General features: G+C 38.2%; 1 protein-coding gene across 5 annotated transcripts in view; it reads right to left on the bottom strand.

Moving 5' to 3' along the window:
• PTPRC (protein tyrosine phosphatase receptor type C) overlaps positions 1-12,265 on the bottom strand; it is a 71,204-nt gene extending 58,939 nt beyond the window's left edge. For all 5 annotated transcript variants that reach the window (XM_086617156.1, XM_086617158.1, XM_086617160.1 and 2 more), the window contains exons 1-3: positions 12,224-12,265; positions 7,132-7,309; positions 6,930-7,049 (exon numbers count right to left, since the gene is read on the bottom strand). In XM_086617156.1, coding sequence (XP_086473282.1) covers positions 6,930-6,996 — 67 coding nt within the window. In that variant the 5' untranslated portion in view covers positions 6,997-7,049; positions 7,132-7,309; positions 12,224-12,265. The remainder of the gene's footprint in view (positions 1-6,929; positions 7,050-7,131; positions 7,310-12,223) is intronic.
• Positions 12,266-20,436: the final 8,171 nt, after the last annotated feature.

The following is a 20,436-nucleotide window of genomic DNA, read 5'->3' as shown; positions in this document are numbered from 1 at the left end:
AACCATGTGATTCTGCATTCATTTTAGACATCAGAGGTCTATCTCAAGAAGATTAACTAAACTGCTGCAGTAGTGACATTGGTCATCTTTCCTTCAATTATGAGAGCATATGATTTTAAATCATATGCTGATAGAGTCAGCTTGGTCTGCATTTCTCTAGAGAAGTCCGTTTCCGTTTATAAATGCTACCACTGAGACTCCTAAAACACCTAGTTTACTAGACAAGCTCACTATTGTATTTACTCCTAAGTAGGGAGGATGCTTTGTAACATGAAGACTTTTGCAGCTATGGTCCATTTAGCACACCTTCTCATTTCATCCGCAGACACTGGAAGTAAAAAAACTGGCAGTCCAGTTCTTGTGTCTCACAACAACTCATTGATCAAATTCAATTATTTCGTTCAACATTGATTAAAATGGAGAGTACAGCTGACACGATCATGTTTCAGAGAATTTCACATTTGCTGAAGTTAAGCACAGTATGGGTTGTTCTTACTCAGCACAAAAGTAGCAGCTCCCATTGTCAACACCTGTGCTTTAGGACCGAGAACAAGGTAGAAATCTATGCACAAGTCATTTCTTTCATACTTTTTGTTTTCTTTGCTCAGATACACTATTCAAAATACTCCAATGCACAACCAGTTTCCTCAGATTGATTTGTGGTAGTTCACAGGTTGCAAGAGACAGGCATCCCTCCGAATATTTAAGGAATTATGACTCTACGTTTTGCAACAAGGTAAGCACTACTACCTTCGATTTAACAGATTATGAAACTGAGATCTAGAGAAATGAAAACAACTTCATGCCATGAGTTTCTGAGACAGCCTAGACTGCAGCTGGCTTCTGTCTCTTAGATCTTATTCTAGAAGCTTACTATGCTCTGCCATTTGTCTTACCCTTTTTTTTCACTTACATATGTCTTAACTCACAAGCATCCAGAAACAGTTCAGGGACTAATACTATCTTAAATACTCCATTCACAGCTTCTGCAATGTATACGATTACCTGGAAAGGCTTTATTAGCCATGTATTTCTGTAGTATCTCCCTGAGTGTAAAACTTTTCAGCTCATATAGGACATCTGCTATTTCCTTATATGTTGTACAGAAAGCTTCATTGCATGGCTTCATTTTTGTACTAGGCAGCTGGTTTGATTATTTCTCTTTCTGTCAGGAAAAGAATGTATTTCAAAAGGCAATTAAAAATATTGCTCCATGGAGTCCACATTTTTGCAACAACAAAAAAACGTCATTCAGGCACAACAAAAGGTACCTCTAGAGCTCTGTGCAGGGCGGTGGGATTATGAATGAAGAACAGACAGATTGTAAGAGAAGTCTTTGAAACCAGAGAATAGAAACCTAAGCAAGCAGGCTAGCCAAGGAGACACTGACACAGAGGGAATAACTGGAAGAATAGTACTGCAAAGTAGTGGTATAAAAGAAAAGAAAAGAAGTGGATCCTGTTAGCTATACAACACTACAGATAATGTAAGCTGGCACTGAAGTGCTCACAGCTAGTTTCTAAAATCCTGGCACTGAAGGCCCCAAACTGCTTTGCTTGAAAGAGAGAGAAGTCTGGAAATTGATAAAATGCTGTAACAGTTACTGAAACATCAGTGAACAATATCTGTTTGCAAGTGTAAGGATAGCCTGGAAATACATCAGGACACACCGCACAACAGTCAGAGAATAGTAAAGTTGCAGGGAAAAAGCAGCTTTTGCAACTGTATCTTATTTTCATCTTGATATTTACAAGAGGAAGTCAGAGTTTTGCCACTTTAAAACTTTTTACCATTTTTTGCACAGAAGTGCTTCAGGGCCTAAACTGGGCTTTGATGAGAGTGAACTATTCCCCTTAAAATGTTTTGGATGTTCTGTACTCCAAAGGTTTGCCTGAAAGAAATAACTGATTTCTAGTTATATAGGATTAAAGATGAATAAATGTGAACAGCGGACATCTCCGCACAATGCAGAAAGCAGCAGAGCTCAGGGACAATCATTATCCCCCAGGCAGGGCTGGCAGTCACGGCTCCAGCAGCCAACTCAAAGGGCACATCTGGCCCGAGCAGTGCACAGGCATCCAGTCCGGCCATATCCAAGCTGATACATTCCTGTAATGCACGTCTTCTTGCTAGGGTTTGAAAAGAGTTCACTCGTGAATTGCTGAACTCATGCTAGCAAGCCTGGCCCAGTACATGACACTTTCCTGCAGTGCCTCTCATCGCTCCGCTGTCTCAGGTGCCATCTCTGCAGCTACTGCCACGCTGCGCTCCCCTGCGGTCCTCACTGCCAGGGCTAGCAGCGCGGCAGGAACAGCCACCCAAGCGAAGGGCAATGACAGTGGCAAGACTCTGGGCAAGTCCGTGCTGCAAAGCACAGGGTAATGCAGAGACACTCGAACTAACTCTAAACGGGGTAGCTGAATGAGCAGAAGAGAAGTCCAGCCATGACAGCGGAGAGTTTGTTGTGGGTTAATTTGCTCCACCTTCCTGGTGGGCCAGATGTATGCTTATGAATATTAACTCTTAAAACTAGATCAAGAATGTAAACAGAGGACAGAAGGTTTTCATGGCCTGCTGTTCTCCTTCCCTTGCTCCCAGCATGGTACAGTATATACCACAATGCAGCTGCACAGCAAAAGAAAACAGGATAATTTTCATGCACTATATACAATGAATTCACAATTTCTATGTGGAGACTGCCTACTTGTTTAATGCATACATATGCTCCCAGGGAGGCAGGCAGTTCTGCAGATAGGTCACAGGAGTCAGAAAAACAGATTCCTGATAATAGGAACATTTTGAAAAGTCATTTCATCCTTTTTCCTTCCCCCACTTTTTCTGCCTTATCTCATTATATACGCAATGTTTCTAACCCTCTCACTGTTGATTTGTTCCTCAGAACCTAAACATATAAACGTAAGTTCACCAAATTAAAACTAAAAGTAAAGGAAGTGGTTCCAACACACCATGTCACCAAGAGCTGGATTTTCTTTAGAACTGGTCTCTGTCTGGCAGTTTTGCAGATCTAGGTCTACACTGGTAAAACATTCTCAGTATGTCAATACACTGATGCGAGTGACTACAGAATAACTAGCAAATGTCCTTTCCATTCTACGTAAGAAAGACCCATCAGTCCAGAACCAATGTCTCTTGCCCTGTCTGCAGTTATAATCAATATACCACATCAACAACCCAGTCATCTGCTTGTTACACTTGTGCAGGTCTAGGTGAATGGGTAAAGAAAATCACGTTTGGTCCAAATTGGTAGCTAATTCTAGTCAGAAACCATGTAGCTCTGCTAGTGTGCTGCTATGCTCTGATTAACGTGTGTCCTGCTGGTGGCTTAGGTACAACACTATATGAAACTGAACAGCTTCCAGTTTAGAAGTGGCTTGTGTCTGGCCAGCCCAGGAAGTGAGCAGCACTGCCTGCACCTCTGTGCATACACAAACTCTCTGTCTCAGTTGATTTTGAATAAAGTTTTGGAACTGTGCAAGAGATGAAAGGCAGGTAATTTGTTTCAAATGATTAAGAGGTCATGTGGAGGACTCTGGAGTATGTATTGCAAAAAGCCTTAAGTGCACCACTTAAAAAAAAAAAAAAAAAAAGAATGTGATACAGTCCTAAACAGAACCTGCAGCGGGGCATCCATGAGAGTAAAACATCAGAGGCGGTGCTCTAAAGCCTTCACTTCACTTTTTTCTACCTTAATACCTTCTTCTACCTTAATACCTATCCTCCTGCCAGAGTAATTCCCCTTAGCCTTTATCCTACACACAAAATGAGCCAATATTATTAAGTTTCACTGCTTAAAAATTAGGTCTGCCAGACCCCTTCCAAAGGGATAGACCAATTGGTGAAAAAGCTTTTCACAGAAAGTCAAAGCCGTAGGATGAGCTATACTGACGCTGATGTCTGTGCAAAGAAAACATAGCACTTCCAGGTGGAAACCTCCACAGCTGTTGGGCATGGAGACCGCAAGGCCCCAGATTTCATGTGCCTGCCGAAGCCTGGTACTTTTAACTTGGAAAATAAAAAAAAATGTCACACCCAAAATTATCAAGCAAATACTTAGTTTCCTGAAATAAAGGAAGTGGCTCAGAAGTGGGTAAAGGCTTTTGAAAGCTGTCAAATTGCTAATACTTTTGTGGAGGGTGGGGGAGGAACCTGAAATAATGGTCTAATGGAAAAAAAGTGCTTGTCCTGCAAGCATTTCTTTTTCTAAATGGAAGCAAAGGGTTTTTTCTGGGTTTTTTTTGGGGGGTGGGGGAGAGGAGTGGGGTGTTGGGGTTAAGGTTTGTTTTGGTTTTTGTTTTGTTTTGTTGGTTTTTCTTTATTTGGGTCATTTTAGGAGTTTTTTAGTTGTTTTTGTTTGATTGGGTTCGGGTTTTTATTTGCTTAAACAGGCATTAATGCATTGTATCAGGTATGTTAGCACAACTTTTTTGTTCGGGAAGTCAGCCTAGATATTAGAAAGTGTTATCAATCTTACACTAAAGATTTTAAGAAGTCCATATCTGGTAACTAGAGATTTTAGTAAATCTAGCTATTCCGTGTAGGTAGAGATGAAAGACTAACAAACAGTGCACAAAACTGATGAATTTAATGAAATATTTCAGCAGCGGCAGTGTTTACGAGGACAGATCGAACTCCAAATTTGGCGTTTATTGGTACCATATATTGATATGTACGGTTATACCCACAAATACCATTCCACAATTCCCTATCCACAAATACTCGTTTATTTCTTACCAGGATAACCATCTGGATATATGCCTTTTATTTGGGGGATTTACATAGTGAAAAGGCCTTTGTGCAGGCTCTAGATATTCCTAAGATTTTTTTTGTTTTAATGTAGTTTGATGCTCTTAAAAGTGGCATGGTTATTACAAGAAATTAGAGATGTTTTATAGCACTTGTGGTTGAAGTCAGACAACCTTAAAATTTCTCCTGCTAGGTCTGCAAAAACACTAGGTATAATAGGCTCTCGGAGAATACTAATAAGAGTAATAACAAAACAAGTCCCAAAGACCACACAACATTTACTAACAAGTGCCTGAAAACTGTTCTTGCCATAAAACCAAAGCCTACACCACCTTTTCCGAATGTTGCTCCTCCATTAACAACTCCTCCCTAGAAGACTGCCCAGTCGCCCATAGCTATGGGGCAGAGTAATCTACAGAGCAAAGATGGAGTATACTGGTTCTGTCACTCTGAATGGAGAATCAATCTCTGTGCGAAACTACATGGTGAAAACAAGGTCTGTAAGGTTGAGTACTTGATACTACAGTGTGAGACTGCTCATTGCATTAAGTGTACTAGAGAGGAGTTAAAACTTTCAATTTCTTTGAGGCTCTTCTGTTTAGTAAAAGTATGTAGAGAGGAACTGGCTTAAGCTAGACTACTGTGTGTGAACAGAGAAAATAACTATTACTTGAAATCAAATACTGCTACTGCTCTTTCTGTCTTCCAGCCCTCTCTGTTAGCTAACACATCAACTGACTGTGGAGGTGGCTGGGAGAGCAGACAGTAACCTGTCCTTTCTGGAGAAAAGGGAGCAGTGGGAAGTCTCAGAAAGACTTATAAAATGGAAAGTAGAACAGCAGATTTAAAAAAAAAGAAAAAAAAAAGTCATGAAAAGTAAGAGATTTTGTTCTTTTCCTCTACCATACAGCATTCACTTGTTTTCTTATAATATCCATCAGCTACCAACCAGATTTATTCAGTGCTGCCTCTCTTCAGAGACTTTGAAGGACAAGAGAACTAATGCTCAGGCTTCAAATGCTCCTTTTAGCTGATTATCATAGAATCATAGAATGGCATAGGCTGGAAGGGAACTTAGAGATCATCTAATCCAACCTCCCTGTCATGGGCAGGGACGCCTCTCACCCAGACCAGGCTCATTTTCTTGCTTACATCAGCATAAACCTGGAGTTACTATAGTGACATGATGATAGAAACATGCATAAATTCAATGTATGTGAAAGAGGTTTCAGCCCTGCATGTTTCCATGTTTCAAGTCTTTTTTTAGGGTGAACATTACTTTAGAGAAAAGCTTTTGTGTCCACCATCAACTATCCCAAATTATATTAACTATCTAAACTGATGGAAGGTACATATACATAGAATGCTCCATGTTCTTTCCAAGAAAATATTTTCTTAAACATAGATCTATTTTTTGTCTTTATATAAAGTATTACCTCAACATTAATTGCTTTTCTTGCTACTCACATTATCTGTCACATCTAGCATGTTTGCAAGATCAATCTCTTGAGCTCTATCTTTCTCTTATAAAAGTAAAAAAGTCAAGTGACAAATTCACCTGCAGCAGGGTAGACAAACAATTAAAAATTTTGAAGGCTCTTTAAGAAGCAGTTTTTATAAAATAAATAAATTATTTGTATTTTATAAAATTAATATAAAATAACTAATTTCCCCACTGTAGAGACAAATTTACAATGTTAGGATTTTTTTACTAACCCGACTGCAGTAAAAATCAAAAACTGAGGAACCGTAAGCAGATTCTGAGATGAAGGAGTGGCTAAAATGGATGAGATTTTTTTCTTGAAGGATTTAAGCACAGAAAACAAAGTACTGCATCATGAGATGAAACCAAACATAAAGACTGTATTAAACAGGTTCACATAAAAGATCTAAACGTATTTTTTTTCAAATACAACTACAAATCTTTTTTTCTTTTAATGGTTCGTATTAACTATCACATATGACCATGCGGAAGACATTTTATAGCCTTGTACATTATGCGCCGATCTTCCTGACCTAGGTTCTGACATCATTGCAAGCAATTGTATTCTAGTTTCTGAATAAAGATGTTATTTCTCTACTTGGCAAAACTTTTTATTAGTTTTACTTCTACAGCAGACATTAAGGGATCAAAATGAGAGAAAGAAGCATCAATTGCTACATACCTTTGACAAAAGCATCCTGTCTCAGAACTGCAACACCAAACGCTAAGAGTTTAAGCCAGAGAAACATGGTTATTTCTGGAAATCAGGCGTATCCTTATGAAACAGCATGTGTCTCTCTCTCTGAAAAGCAAAATAAGTGTTATCTGTCTGTAAAAGAATTTCTCAGCAAAATTTGAACAAAAAAGAAAAACTAGGCACATACATCGCACTGCCTGCTTATCTGTGAAGGAGTTGCTTCCTCTGTTACCCCAAACTAACCACTCGCAGACTCACTATGCAGTTTAGTGATGTCAGAGACAATTACTTCTTCAAAAAAATTTCTTTCAGTTTCCAGGAAGTCAAGAGGGTTTTCTTAAGTTGTTGCAGTAATGCTCAGCTTCCTTAATTCAAAAAGAAATAGATTATTTTCAGCCATTTCTTTCTACTGAGGAGCTAAACAAGATCTAACTTTTCAAAGGACTGAATTTAACAAACAGTCATTCTTTCTCTTCATATTCACTTTTCTATTGCATACGTTCACTAAGTCCCTTCTATGTTAGGGATGCTTCTTGAGATTTCTGTTGAGAAAAAGAGAAGCCCAAACCATCAGTCAACAAAACGCTTATACTGGCAACAAGGCCTTCATAAAAAGATACACCAAGTGAAGTGACTGCTGATTAAATGAAAACCCTTTAAACCACAGGATATATTTCTGAATCTTTCCGCAAGGATGCAATTCTATGTATGACAATAATACACAACAAATGGATAGAGACAGTCTAATTCTGTTTTCTGCAATATTCAGTGCCTAAGTAGATAGCTCAATGAAATTCTTTACCATGATAGTGCCAGATGATTGAGGTCCCTTTCCTGGAGCTGATGCAAGGTATGCTGAAGACATTTTCCTTCACTGCATGCACTAATACTTAACAACTTGACAACAAATACCCATTATACAGTAGATTACAAAGGGAATAAATGTTGGGATTGTTTCTTTTACTGGAAGTTTCAAAGGTTTTAAAAGAATCAGCAGAATCTTGTCACAAGATAGATAAAGAAGGGAAGAGAATATATTTGTGCTTATTCTTCATATCAGAAGTCTTTCAGAGCTTTCCTAAGCATCACACAGGAAAAAAAAAAGTTGTACAAATTCACATAATAATTCACAGAGGAAATGAGTGAATCAAACTCCTCATAAGACTAAACCCAGCTGCACACATCCAACTTTAAGTCAAGTCTCATAACAGGCCAAAATCTTAACTTCCATTAGACAGTATGTCTCTATTCAAACTGGCTGTAATAATAATTATATTGTAAATGTCTTCAGAACAAAACTGACATAGTGATATCACTCTGACACTCCAGAGATTCCAGCTTTGATATACAACAACTTCATCATCCCAGAGTTATCGCAAATTGAATTTGGACTATAGCCATACCTTGTCTGCAGCACTGACATCTTAGTCCCTGTTATCCTAGACACAACCACAGTAACAGAAGGGCTGAAGAGTGCCATCTGATGAATAGAGTGCACGATATCCTGTGCAGAATTTCAAGCAAAGGCTGTCAACAAGAACCAGGCTCCATTTCCACCTGACCTTTCCCAGCAGTTTTATACAATCTCCACTCAACTTTTCAAGCTGTGTCCCCAAGAGAAATTCCTGCACGGTGGACCTTTTCTGGCTGTGTGATATTTACATAGCCTCCATAGCGCTTAAATATTGCAACATATCATATATATTATTTAGTGATAACATCTCACACTCTAGCCATCATACCATTTGGGTATAATATTATTACACTCATTTAACAGTTGAGAAATCATAAACCATCAACTTTTAAAATTACTGACCAAAGTTACAAACGATGGAGGATTCAGAGACTCAAATCATACATCATAAATCTCAGAGAAGTATTAAGAAGAAAAATCTCTCTTTCCAAGAGCAGATCCTTCAATCAGCAAATTATTTCAGTGTTCATTTTTTGGCAACGAACCATTGCCCTGTAACTGAGAGGGAACAAACACCTTCACAGAAATTACATAGTGTCTTTGATTTTCAGATTAGTCTCAAGTGTTTAAATATTCCATCTGCTAGCCGTGCATTTGAAATACAAATCTCAGTAGTCTGTCTATTTGACATTTGTCTATAGGGACAACTAGGGAGGAAACAAAAGATATCATGGTACTAAAACACTGGTGTTTCAAAGACTAATTAAGAAGCCAATATTTTTACTGAGAGATGCCATGTGCATTTTAGCGACTAAGTTCTCAAAACAGCTGCGGACCTGGCCTAAGAAGAAGGAAGAAATTGCGTGTAACAAAAAGCAAACTCTCAAGATTTCTCTCATCATAACAAGCCTTTGAAAGCAGGTAATTATCAACTACACACACAAAGCTAGAAGTTACACAAAAGAAAGTTCAGATTCGAGCGAAAAACATAGAATCAGCCAAAGGGAATCAGTATATTTGGCTAGCATTTCGTTAGTCAGAAAACCCTAAATGTCTCGGTATATAAAGCTGTGTGTTGTATCAGAACTGACAGAGCAACCTGATTAAAAAAGGAGGGCAGTTTAGTTTCTCTCAGACATAGGGAAGGTCATGAAATAATTGTTGTAGACTTGCTGAGTGGAAAACATGTTCCATAAAATCAGTTGCTCCAGAAAAAGAAAGAGAAGAAGATAGTTTGAAGGGGAAATTCTTACAGTGTAGGGCTGGCTGATGGCCAGGATATAAGCTCTTCTGTTTCACTCTTCTGTCAAGGAGAGATTGCTTGGTTTTGCTAGCTAAGATCACTGCACTGTGAGCAAGCCAAAGAGCAGACTGCAAAGTACAGAAATTTCAGTTCTAGTGCAGTTCAGACCTGTGCTGAAAGTGATACCATAAAGATGCTATAGTGGGATTTTACACTTATTGTCTTATATTGAGCTCCATATCATACATAGGTTCAGTCTGTAGCTTTCTATAAATTAATATATTATGGCTACACTAATGTATTTACATCACATATATTATTTCCTATTCATGGCTCACCCAGAATTAATCATGAATGTGTTTAAGGCTATTAGAACACGTGAAGTCTTTTGCCAAACGTAAAGTGCAGTCTTCTTTCCAAGGATCAACCCAAAAACCAACTTGTGGGGGAGTGGGAGGGGGTTAATTTACTCTAGATGTACATTAAGCAATGGGCCATTAAAATAAATTCTTTCTCAGGACACAGCCTCAATTTTTAATCAATCAAATGATTATGTCAGTATGTAAACTATAGCAGTATACTTCCTCTGCATTGGAAAGAATCAAAGTCTACATCAATTTGTACTATTAAGGATTTCTAAAATGACATTAAAAAACATGTAGATGCTTAAGTTACCCAGCTCTTTGGAAGTCTCTCTCCTTTGTAAGTTAAGAGCCAAAATACCCAAAACAAAGAAACAAAAACAAAAAAACCCACACCAAATCGGTAAGAAGCAAATCTTTCCTTGTCCGATTTACCTATCTTGCAATACAGTAGATTTGTTAAATTACCATAGATGTCTCCATATTCTGCACAGTTAAACATCAGCTCAAAGGGCAGTTATATCACAAATACAATAAAATTCTGAGAATATGAAGTACCAATAGCCACCAGTTTTCCCTTCAATTTACATCTGAAGGCTTTGGAAAAGATCCCAAATACATGCCTCTTGCTTCATACCAAAAATCTAAAAAATAGAGCCCTTGAAATATAGAGAAAAGAAAGGGAACTCAAACTAGAAAGAATTAAAGCAATATGTCCTTGCTCCAGTTGACTTGCAAATATTATTGTGAAGCAATTCACATAATTTTACATGAAAAGGCATTGAAATCATAACAATAAAATCATTAGATTCATTCTGTACTAATTAAAGTGATTTATGACATAAATGTTTCTTACATGACACTAATTATTCCGTTTGAAAATATTTCTATGCTGAAACTACCGTAGATTTGCAGGTAAATTAACCAACCCACATCTAGTCTAAACCTTTTTTAAAAAAAAAATATTATATTTGGAAAGGCAAACAACAAATGAAATAATTTCACAAGAAATCACAGAAGCATAAAGTGAGTTGCATTTCAAAACTAGCTAATAATTTATAGGTATATATTCAGCTTCAACACCTAAAATACACTACAACTGTGTTTGATTGACAGTCACCAAAGAAATTTTTGGCTCTACTGTGAGAGTGAAATTAAGTCTCAGAGAAACATACTGTTAGATTCTATATAGTGAGATACTCTATCCTTGCAATAGATTTCTGAAACAGATGATTTAACAAAGGATAAAAGATCAAATTATTCTATGGAAAGATGCAATGAAAATTCCCACTGTTTTTTATTTGCATTGATTTACACATGACACAGATGTCCCACATGAGAAGAATAATTGTTGAACAAGGAGATGATGATAAAGACATCATCAACCCTCTTCCCAGTTCCCTTTCTCTCCCACCTCTGAGTCCTTGGCTAGGTCTAATAAATGCTCACAGCATTTCACACGAGCCCTTGAACCAAGAGTGCCGCTCTGGCAGGGAAGTATTTCCCTTCCAATCACATATCCACTGTTTTTGGCAGAGTGACTCAAGTTAGATAGAAAGAAGAGTCTCAGCACAGATGCACTTTTTGGTGCCAGCCCTAAAACTGTTTCCCTAAATGAGGGAAGTGGGAGGGCAACTTTTCCTGTTCCCAGGGCTGAGTCTTAGCCCTAGGCCTAGTTAATTGTCTCCCTGGTTAAGCCAGGAAGAAGGTCTGGTTCTCTCACTGTTAATGAGACTGCAGCATCGGAGCAAGGAGTTGTGATCCTCAAAACACTACACAGGCCCATCCTCCTGCACAGTCTCTCATAATACATCAGGCAAAAATGCTGTAGTTACTCAGTGACTCATTCTAGACAGTGCAAAAGCTCTGCCCAGGTCTCAAACAATCTTAGAGCTTGCTGAGAGAGACCAAGATCTCTAACAGCCTCCACAGTCACTGCCAACTTCCTTTCTACCAGGAGGTGTTTCTGTAGCTCTCTTTTGTAAATTGTGCTGCACAAAGGCATCAGATCACAGAGTGTATTGGGCATGGTTCGATTCTGAAACACTCCTACACAAAGCATTTCACAATTTTTGCTTCTGAAGGCATCACTACCTAGTGGTGGTCCTGCTTGGCCAGATCTTACTACGCTGTGTAGGCAAAAGCAAGGCAGAAGAGAAAATTCATCTGAACATGCTTGATTGTGTAGTTAAGCAGATTTATTTCCCCAGAGTATTTCACTGACTTTCATACAAAACCAAATGGATGGCTAGGGCTGTACCTGCTCACTCAGGAGCTCGCAGGGAATGAAGTCACCCATGAAGGCAATGGAACTCAAGCGGGAAAACCTGCAAAAAGAGGCCACAGCATTTTAAAATACATCTAAGAAAGGGGAAGGATGAGCAACTACTGGAGAGTAAAAACATACCCATGCAGGCCAGATAAATATAAGCACTTCTCCATAGCTCCCTGCTTTACAGTAGCTTTACTAGAAGGCAATTCAGGGTGTGTGGCATCTTGGTTTTTTCAGTACAGACTCCTGCCTTATTTCCTCCCTCCAAGTAGCAGTGACGTCTGTCTGGGGTGGGGTGAGGGAGAGTACGTGTGACACCTCTGCCCCTGAACAACTCATCATATGCTAATGCAGCTAAAAATATCCCTTACTATTCTTTGGGGAGAAGCCAAGGATCTGGTTCCTATTCCAATGAAGGATAGAGGAAAATAGAGAACAGCCATAAAAACCACCACTACCTACCCTAGAGGCAGGAAGAGTGTGAACTCTTCATCCATGTAAACAACTTTGAGACTTCCATCTTCCACTTCATAGTGTTCCCAAAATCGTTCCCTATCTCTGCCTGGTACTACAGGATTGGGAGAAAACAGACTGGAAGGATAGAGGGAAGGCAAGAGTAGTAGTAACCAGGGTATGAGTAGCAGTTTTATACAGCCGTAAGCCAAATAAATTTGTCTCAGGTTCGATTGTCATAGTTTGTCCCCAAAAGACTGGGCCACCCTGTATCTGCCATCAGGTATCAAACAATAGCCCTGCTTATCCTGCATGCTAACACCTACAGCACCTGTGCCACCCAATAGCTGGCATTCCTGGTGTGTGCCGAGTTCAATGTGATAGGAACTGTGACTGAAGATGCCAATTAAACTGAACTCTTTTTGTTCCCTCTCCATACGATTTTATGCTGCTCAGTTTTACCCTGTGTTTATTTCCCTAAGGGTTTAGCCAAATAACAACGTGGCAGTCATCTTCCTCACCCAACACAACTCCCAAATCCAGATTCTCAAAGTCAACATGGTTTCACTTTGGCATTCATTGCAAAGAATTTTAACTGAGTTGCATTTTTGGTGGGTCTTTGTGGTGGTGGTTTTTTTTTTTTTTTAATTCAGGAAACTGTTCTCCACTGGTACTGAAACCTGATACTGTTTCGTTTTAACATGTTTACAAAATCTTGTATAAATTAATTTTCTCAAGAAATGTATTCTTGAGAACCCATTTTTGTTTTCTTTTTGTCTAGAGGCCTTGAAAGAATGACGTATGGAGCATGTAATTAAAAAAAAAAGTAAATTCTCTACATACTCCATACATCACTTGGATTTAAAGTTATGCATGCTTTCTTTGTTTTGCATAATTTTCCTTGCATGGAAGTCAGCTCCTATGTCTCAGTTCAGTTACACTGATATTCACCGCAGCTGCACATCAGAATTAAACAGTTCCGCAGAATCTGAAGGCACACACCTTAGCAAACACTAATGGACACAGGATAAATTCATCCCAAGGGCAACTCTGTTTAAATCAAGTGAGCTACCTCCATAAGGCATTTTATCCTGTAAAATTAATTTGACAGGCTTACTGTGAAAACATTGCTCATGCTAAAGAATATATGTTATAATACTCTTAAATTTATGCTGAATATTTGCTAAGGAAGCTATTTTGCACATACTTTCTCAGGATTGTTTGCAATTGCCAAGAACTATTTCTTGAAGAAAGAAAACATTTTTACTTATTATGTCATATTGGATCAAATTATTTTAAAGTCAAGAGTAAACAATACAGCTCTTTGTTCAGGCATACTGCTATGCTGCTATCAACCCTCAGGCAATGATGATTTGACATCTTCACTTCATATGCTGCCTGCATGATCTATGCTGTACCTGCTCAGGACAGAGATCGTATTTTGGTATCCCTGAGGCACTATTCACAATCTGGCCCAAAATGAGCAATAAGTCTATGATAAGCTCTCAGAAGTGCCAGGCACTTACTTCTTGCTTACATGTAAAATCATTCCAGGATAACACTAGTCACAGTTATTGTGAAATGGGTGTTCTTGAGTAGCTCTGTTGAACATGCCCCCTTAGCATTTGCTGCCCTTAGTCAGTGACAGCATACCCATAAGCAGAGTCAGATTTGTGCTGAACATCTTCTCCTTCTCCTGGTTTTGAATGAGTGCTGGATGCTGACAACAGCTCAGGATTTAGCTTTGTATACAGCATTCAGACATTGCACAACGAACAAGTTCATTTCACATTATGAAACATCAAATAAACATTTTTACATGCAGTATCTTCTCTTCATTCAGTTTAAAAGGAAAATATAAAAAGGAAAGACAACGTTTGTTTGAATATTTGCTACCCATGGACCACTCCTTGTTAAATTCTCATTCAGAAGAGCCCTTCAACAATGGCAAATTTTACCTTCTCTTAGTCCGATTCTCCTTTTTTTTTCAGTTTCATTTCTCCTAGTACTAACCTCTAGGTTCTTACAGACACTCATATGACTTTGTCTCAGCAAATGAAGAACATCTTTAGAAAGCAGTGAGCTGAACACCAGGCAGGGAGCTGCGCTCAGTGCAATCACAGTGAAACTCAGGAGGAGTACTACAGCTGGAGGTACTAAACAAGATCCCTCTGTGCAGGAGCCTCCCTGTTACCTTCAGCAAATCCACCCTGCCTTTAGTAAAACTGATTATTTCCTTGCTGATTGCTTCCTATTAGCTAATCTATATCTGCTAGTTAACTTTCCCAAATTATGTGCAAAACTATACACACTGTATGACACACTACAGTAAATGCTGTCTTACCTGCACCATACAGAAAGTCATAGTTGTGCCATATTTGCAGAAGGCCTGACAGAACATCAGTCAAAGAACTAGTAACACCAGTCAATGCAAAAAAGCCCACACAGAAAAAGAAGAAAATGCGTACAGAAACAATCTTTCCCAAAGTATTTCCATTCTGGTTTCAAAATAGCACTTACATACTTCATTGCAGTTCATTGGACGTTCCCTTATCTCTTGGACATTGTTTCCTGTGTGCTCTGTGGCATACTTTAAGTCACGTCTGTTTATTCTGAAGCTAGTGCTTGAAATAACCAAGCAGAGTGTGAATTTGTAATTTTTTAATTTTTTTTATTTTTTTTTTAAAGCACAACTTTAGCTGAAGCAAGCCGAGACCAATGTTAGGGTAGGCTACCAAACCTCTGTTCTGGGCTATCTTTCTACAATATGATACTTCCGAGCTAACTGCTGGCTAGTCTGTGTTGTAAATGAGTAGATCAGCTTGCTTTCTGCAAGTTCTCTGTCCACTTTTCAGTTTTTCCCCAAGTAGGTACCTTCTGTGACGTTAACTTATGTATTGTTTGCTTCTAGCACTGTGTTCTGCTTCCACTCGGACTGCTTCCCACCTAGGATGCCTGATTCATTGTCATACACTATTAGCTGTGGTCTGCAAGTCCTCCCAGTGCTTTTCTATCTGTCAAATGACGATGCTTATATTTGTATTCATTTTTCCAACAAGATACATGTTAACTTTATACCAAATCCTTTCCTAACATCCAAACTATTATTATTTTGGGGATGGAAATGTATTCCCACAGCTGATTGCAGTCATTATGTTACAGAAGCACAAAATGCCTCTGAGCAAGGTACATACAAGCATAAACCACAAATATTTACCTAGAAGGCTGGTCTGCTTACAGTGATGCTGTCGGTCATCTTCTGATAACCCATCTCTTCCACTTCTCCACATTTTGACATGATTTTTCTCTCTGGGGCTGTCCAAATGGGTTATGTAGACGTCTCCAAAGATAAGCATGTGGCAGGCATTACTTCTTCCTCAGTGGTTTGTCAAGAAACTACTGCTATAAAGCTAAGAGACTCCAGAAGATGTGTATAATCTTAACTCATAATATCCACCTTTGAATTTGAAACAGTTAGGAAACCACACTGATCCCATAGACTTACTTTGCACATCAAGGTCTGTATCACATCTCCCTTCCTCAGTTTCCCTGCCTGTAAGCTCTTAAATTTATGTTTCACACACACACACTGTAAGCCATCTTAAAATGTGGCAAGTTCATAATGCTGATACTCAGAAAGAGTGTGTCTAAAGAATCACTGGTTGTCTTTGTTCATTCTCACGCTATGAAAACAACAAAGTAATTAGCACAGGCAGTAAATTCAAAGCTTCTTTAAAGAAAAAGATTTATCAAAACTGGAGGGAAACGCTGACAAAAGTAAGCATTCACTATAAACAGAGACAAACTTTTCTTAGAAGTTTCTGTAGTATAAAAAGATTTCTATAACATTGAAAATCCCATGAAGCTACATCCTGGGACATATGCTTTCAAAAGATATTTTTAACATATTGTCCCAGAAACACTTTCTGTCCAGTCTTGTGAAAGTCCATGTACCTTGCTTATTTCCTCCTTTAGTAGAAGCATTAAAAAAATCTGATATTACCACCCATCTTTCCTGGCTGACTCAAAATGAGTCAGTGTTTAAAAAAAAAAACAATAATTTTAAAATACAGGTAAGAAATGGGGGGAAGGTGGGGAGCAGAAGTAAAAAATACATGAGATGCATTGCAATAGCATGGAAAGGCTACTTGTTGCATGTTATATGTACTTCTTGGTCAAAATATTTCAAATTGATTAGTTATCTGCAATAATAGTTAAATTAAATCCAAATTTACCAAACTAACAGCCTTTTCATTTTCTCTGTTACCTCCATACTGATTTTATTCTTTCTTTTAATCAAGAATGTTGTGTCCTAGGATACAGAAAACACTTACTGCAAATTAAAAATGACCATGGAACAGAAAAACTGAAGACAATACTAGATTATTCAGGAAAAATGAGATATACAGTTAAGACCTACCAAATTTAAGATGGTCCGGCTGATCTTTTTAGATCACATACTAGTCTGGCCTTCTCAAAACTTTTTGAAGTATTCAGAAAGTTCAGTGAAAACCATCTAACTTCGGTAGACTGGTGTCTAGTCTGAATGAGAACTGCAGCAGGTAAATCTGAGCAGAAGTTAAAAGACAGACTCAATTAAGCATTTCAATTTTATTAAAAGGATTAAAATGAGTATTAGATGAAGTCATTTATGCCATTTCAAATGATTCTCTATCACTTCTTGCTAGTGGGGGTAATTAACGTCAGCTAACAGAGGTGCAGAAATATTGGAAATGTATACTTTTAAGGTAGCAGGCAGGTAAACAGTAGGCTCTTGTGTGAGACACAAATTGTGGCAGAGCGCCAAGTAAATACTTGAGTGATTTAAAGATAGGTAAGAGAAAAGACAGCACTGGGAAATTAAACACTCTGAAATAAAAATATTTGTTTCATTATTTTTGTTTATGGCTTATTTCTATTTCATTGTAGGATATTTTGTAATAAACACTCAAAAACATTTAGCAGAAATTGGCTATTTTAACTGTGCCAGAAAAGCTCACGGAACATACTTCTGGGGCCTCATAAACATATACAATATGTTTACTGCATACAACATAATGGAATAGCCAAAAATAACTAAAAGAGGATGGCGGAGGAGGAGCTTGTAATCTATCATGCTGAAACAGTCCATGCTGTGACATTCATAAAACACCTGGAATTCGCAGAGAATGTAAACAATTGAATCGCAACAGAAGTAAAACAGTATCAGATTCCTTTAGTTCAACAAAAAAAACCCTTTCATGTGTCTTACAAAGAAATATCACAATTTCACAACAGGTAATTTTATAATTTTTGCTCATGTATACAATGCCAAAATCTAGTCTCTGTTAAAAAGGAAAAAAAAAAGAAACCCTAGTATCGTTATTGTCTCTTCAATTTGTTTTAAAAAATGACAGAGTGTTAGCAATATTAATTCTTGCATAGCAAGAATAGCTCATTGTTTCCATATCCAGCTCAGGCTGACATACCAACTGAGGTAATGTGCTCTCCTCCTCCCAAGATCAGCATAAAATATTTGCACATCCTCTTTCTGCCTTATAGCAAGTGTTATTTCCTATACTTAGTAAGTTAGGAAATACCACAGCAGATGAAACCCCATGCAACAATTATTTGGCAAGAGGCTCTGTCTGTCATTGTCTTCTTCTCATAAGAAGATCTGCTTTAGGGTTTACGAAATTCTGGATTAAAATACAGAAGCATTATTTAAAACTGGTTTTTATGCAAAACAAGAAAAATTTGTTAGCTAAGTATTGCCAGTTCCTAGAACAGTCTATCAAGCCTGTAAACTGAAAAACAAAAATTAAGGCTTTTCATTCAGACAAAGCTATACTGAAAAAGACATGACACTTCAGTTTGACATCTCAGCTTTATTTTGAGTTTGCTTATATTCAGCAAGTTGCCCCACACTGATCAATGGAGACGCATTCTGGAGAGGTGAAGTTTCTGCCAGATTTTACCCCCTGGTCCAACACACTGCCATTTAGGTGGAAGAGACCAACCACTATGGAAAAATACAGATTCACAAAGAAGTTTTTCTAAGAAAAGCAAATAATCTGTTCCTTTTCCTTTCCTTCTACTGTAAACAGGAACATAATTTAAAGACAGATGATGATAGCAAACAAAATAAAACCAGCCTGCCCTCCACTGTCTCTAACCCAGAAAATCCTTTGTGCTATTCCTTGCCCTTGGAACCTTCTTTTCTCCAAGTTTCTCACATTAGCCTGAAAAAACGTTTAAACTTTCTCACTACTGTTCTCAGACAGCTTGCCTTCTGAATTCATAAACGTAAAGGTCAGACTTACACTTCCTTCTAGCTGGAAATAATATCTTTTGCATACTACTACAATATTCAAGACAGTAAGAGTGCCAAATACCAGTCCTGAGGAAACTGAGCTCCAATCAGACCCTCAAGTTTGGGGAGTTTGGAGTGAGGTGACAAATTCAGTCTTCATTCCCTTTCGTTTGCATGAGGAACACAAGCAGGGTGAGAAAAGAGAAGTTCCAAAACGAGGTGGGAAATGCTTTTCTCTGCTGTTTCCACAGCACAGTGGCCTCTGCTCTGCTCCAAGGGGTAATGGGAAGTAGAAAAACTGTTTTTGAGAAAGTCTGTTTTTTATACATATCATAGCTCAGTGTTGGAGAATTGAGCAGGCTGAAAAAGTACATATTCTTTGTACAACCATCCAACCACATGAACTCTCTGAAGATCATGGATCTTTACTCATTTACCTGTTTTAAAGAGTTTTATGCTTTCATAACATTCGAATTAAGGAAAAAATAGTTTGGTTTGCATGATCTACAATAGTTAAATTGTGTAAAATCTGTATCATAAATTATCCATATCAATCTTCAAAAACCTCTTAAAATTACTTATTGATCAAGTAAAAGCTCAAAAGGAAAAATAAAAACCCAAAGTCCTGTCAAATAGATTATCTATCTTGAGTCCAAGAGAATACTCACTTAAACTACTTTACTGCTGATACTACTTTCTATGCTGTGTTTAACAATAGTTTGCATATTGGAAGCAAGTTTTCTTTAACTGCAACATTAGACATATTTAATGCTTTTACTGTCAATTATGCCATGAACGATCAGCAGCAGTGTTTCCAAGACTGTCAGATGAAGACTATCAGGCCCAAAAAAGCTATAACTAAAGTTGATATAATTGAAAAAAACATTAAAAAATCCTGACAGCTGCTTTCTGGTTTTGCCTCAGCTTGGCCTGCAAAGCAACGCTGCTCTCAGCTTTCCAAGCCAGTTTCACTTTCTGGTTCCTGTATGATAATTAGCAAGGCCCAGCAACGGGGTAGAGCTGCAAATTCGTAACCGAGGGCCTGAACATAACCTTCTTTTCCAGCTAAGTGAAATCCGAGCCACATTGGTGACACCACAATTTCACTCATGTTGTCTCCAGTAGATCTCTTTGAAGACGGACTTTCTGAAGACCAGCCAAGGCGTTTTGATGAAGCCCTCTGGGAGCTGACAACAGCAGTGTTGATATCCAGCCTCCTACTCCCCAACCTCAACATATTGAAATCTTTGATGTCAGTGCATGCCTTCTTACCTTCGGATCATTTGGATGAAAATACTGGTCCTTTGGGGACAATTCAATTAACATCTTGGATTTCATTTTGTACATCACAGGTACAGAGCTCCTTGTCACCAGTCTGGCTTTGCATCTGAAGTGCCACAGGATCCAGCACTTTGTTACTGGAAGTAAAAAAGTACAGTGACAGATAAATACTACC

Source organism: Tauraco erythrolophus, chromosome 10, assembly GCF_009769465.1.
Source record: "Tauraco erythrolophus isolate bTauEry1 chromosome 10, bTauEry1.pri, whole genome shotgun sequence".
Lineage (NCBI taxonomy): Eukaryota > Metazoa > Chordata > Aves > Musophagiformes > Musophagidae > Tauraco > Tauraco erythrolophus.
The sequence above is the reverse complement of the archived record's forward strand: the minus strand, read 5'-3'. Positions and strand labels throughout refer to the sequence as shown.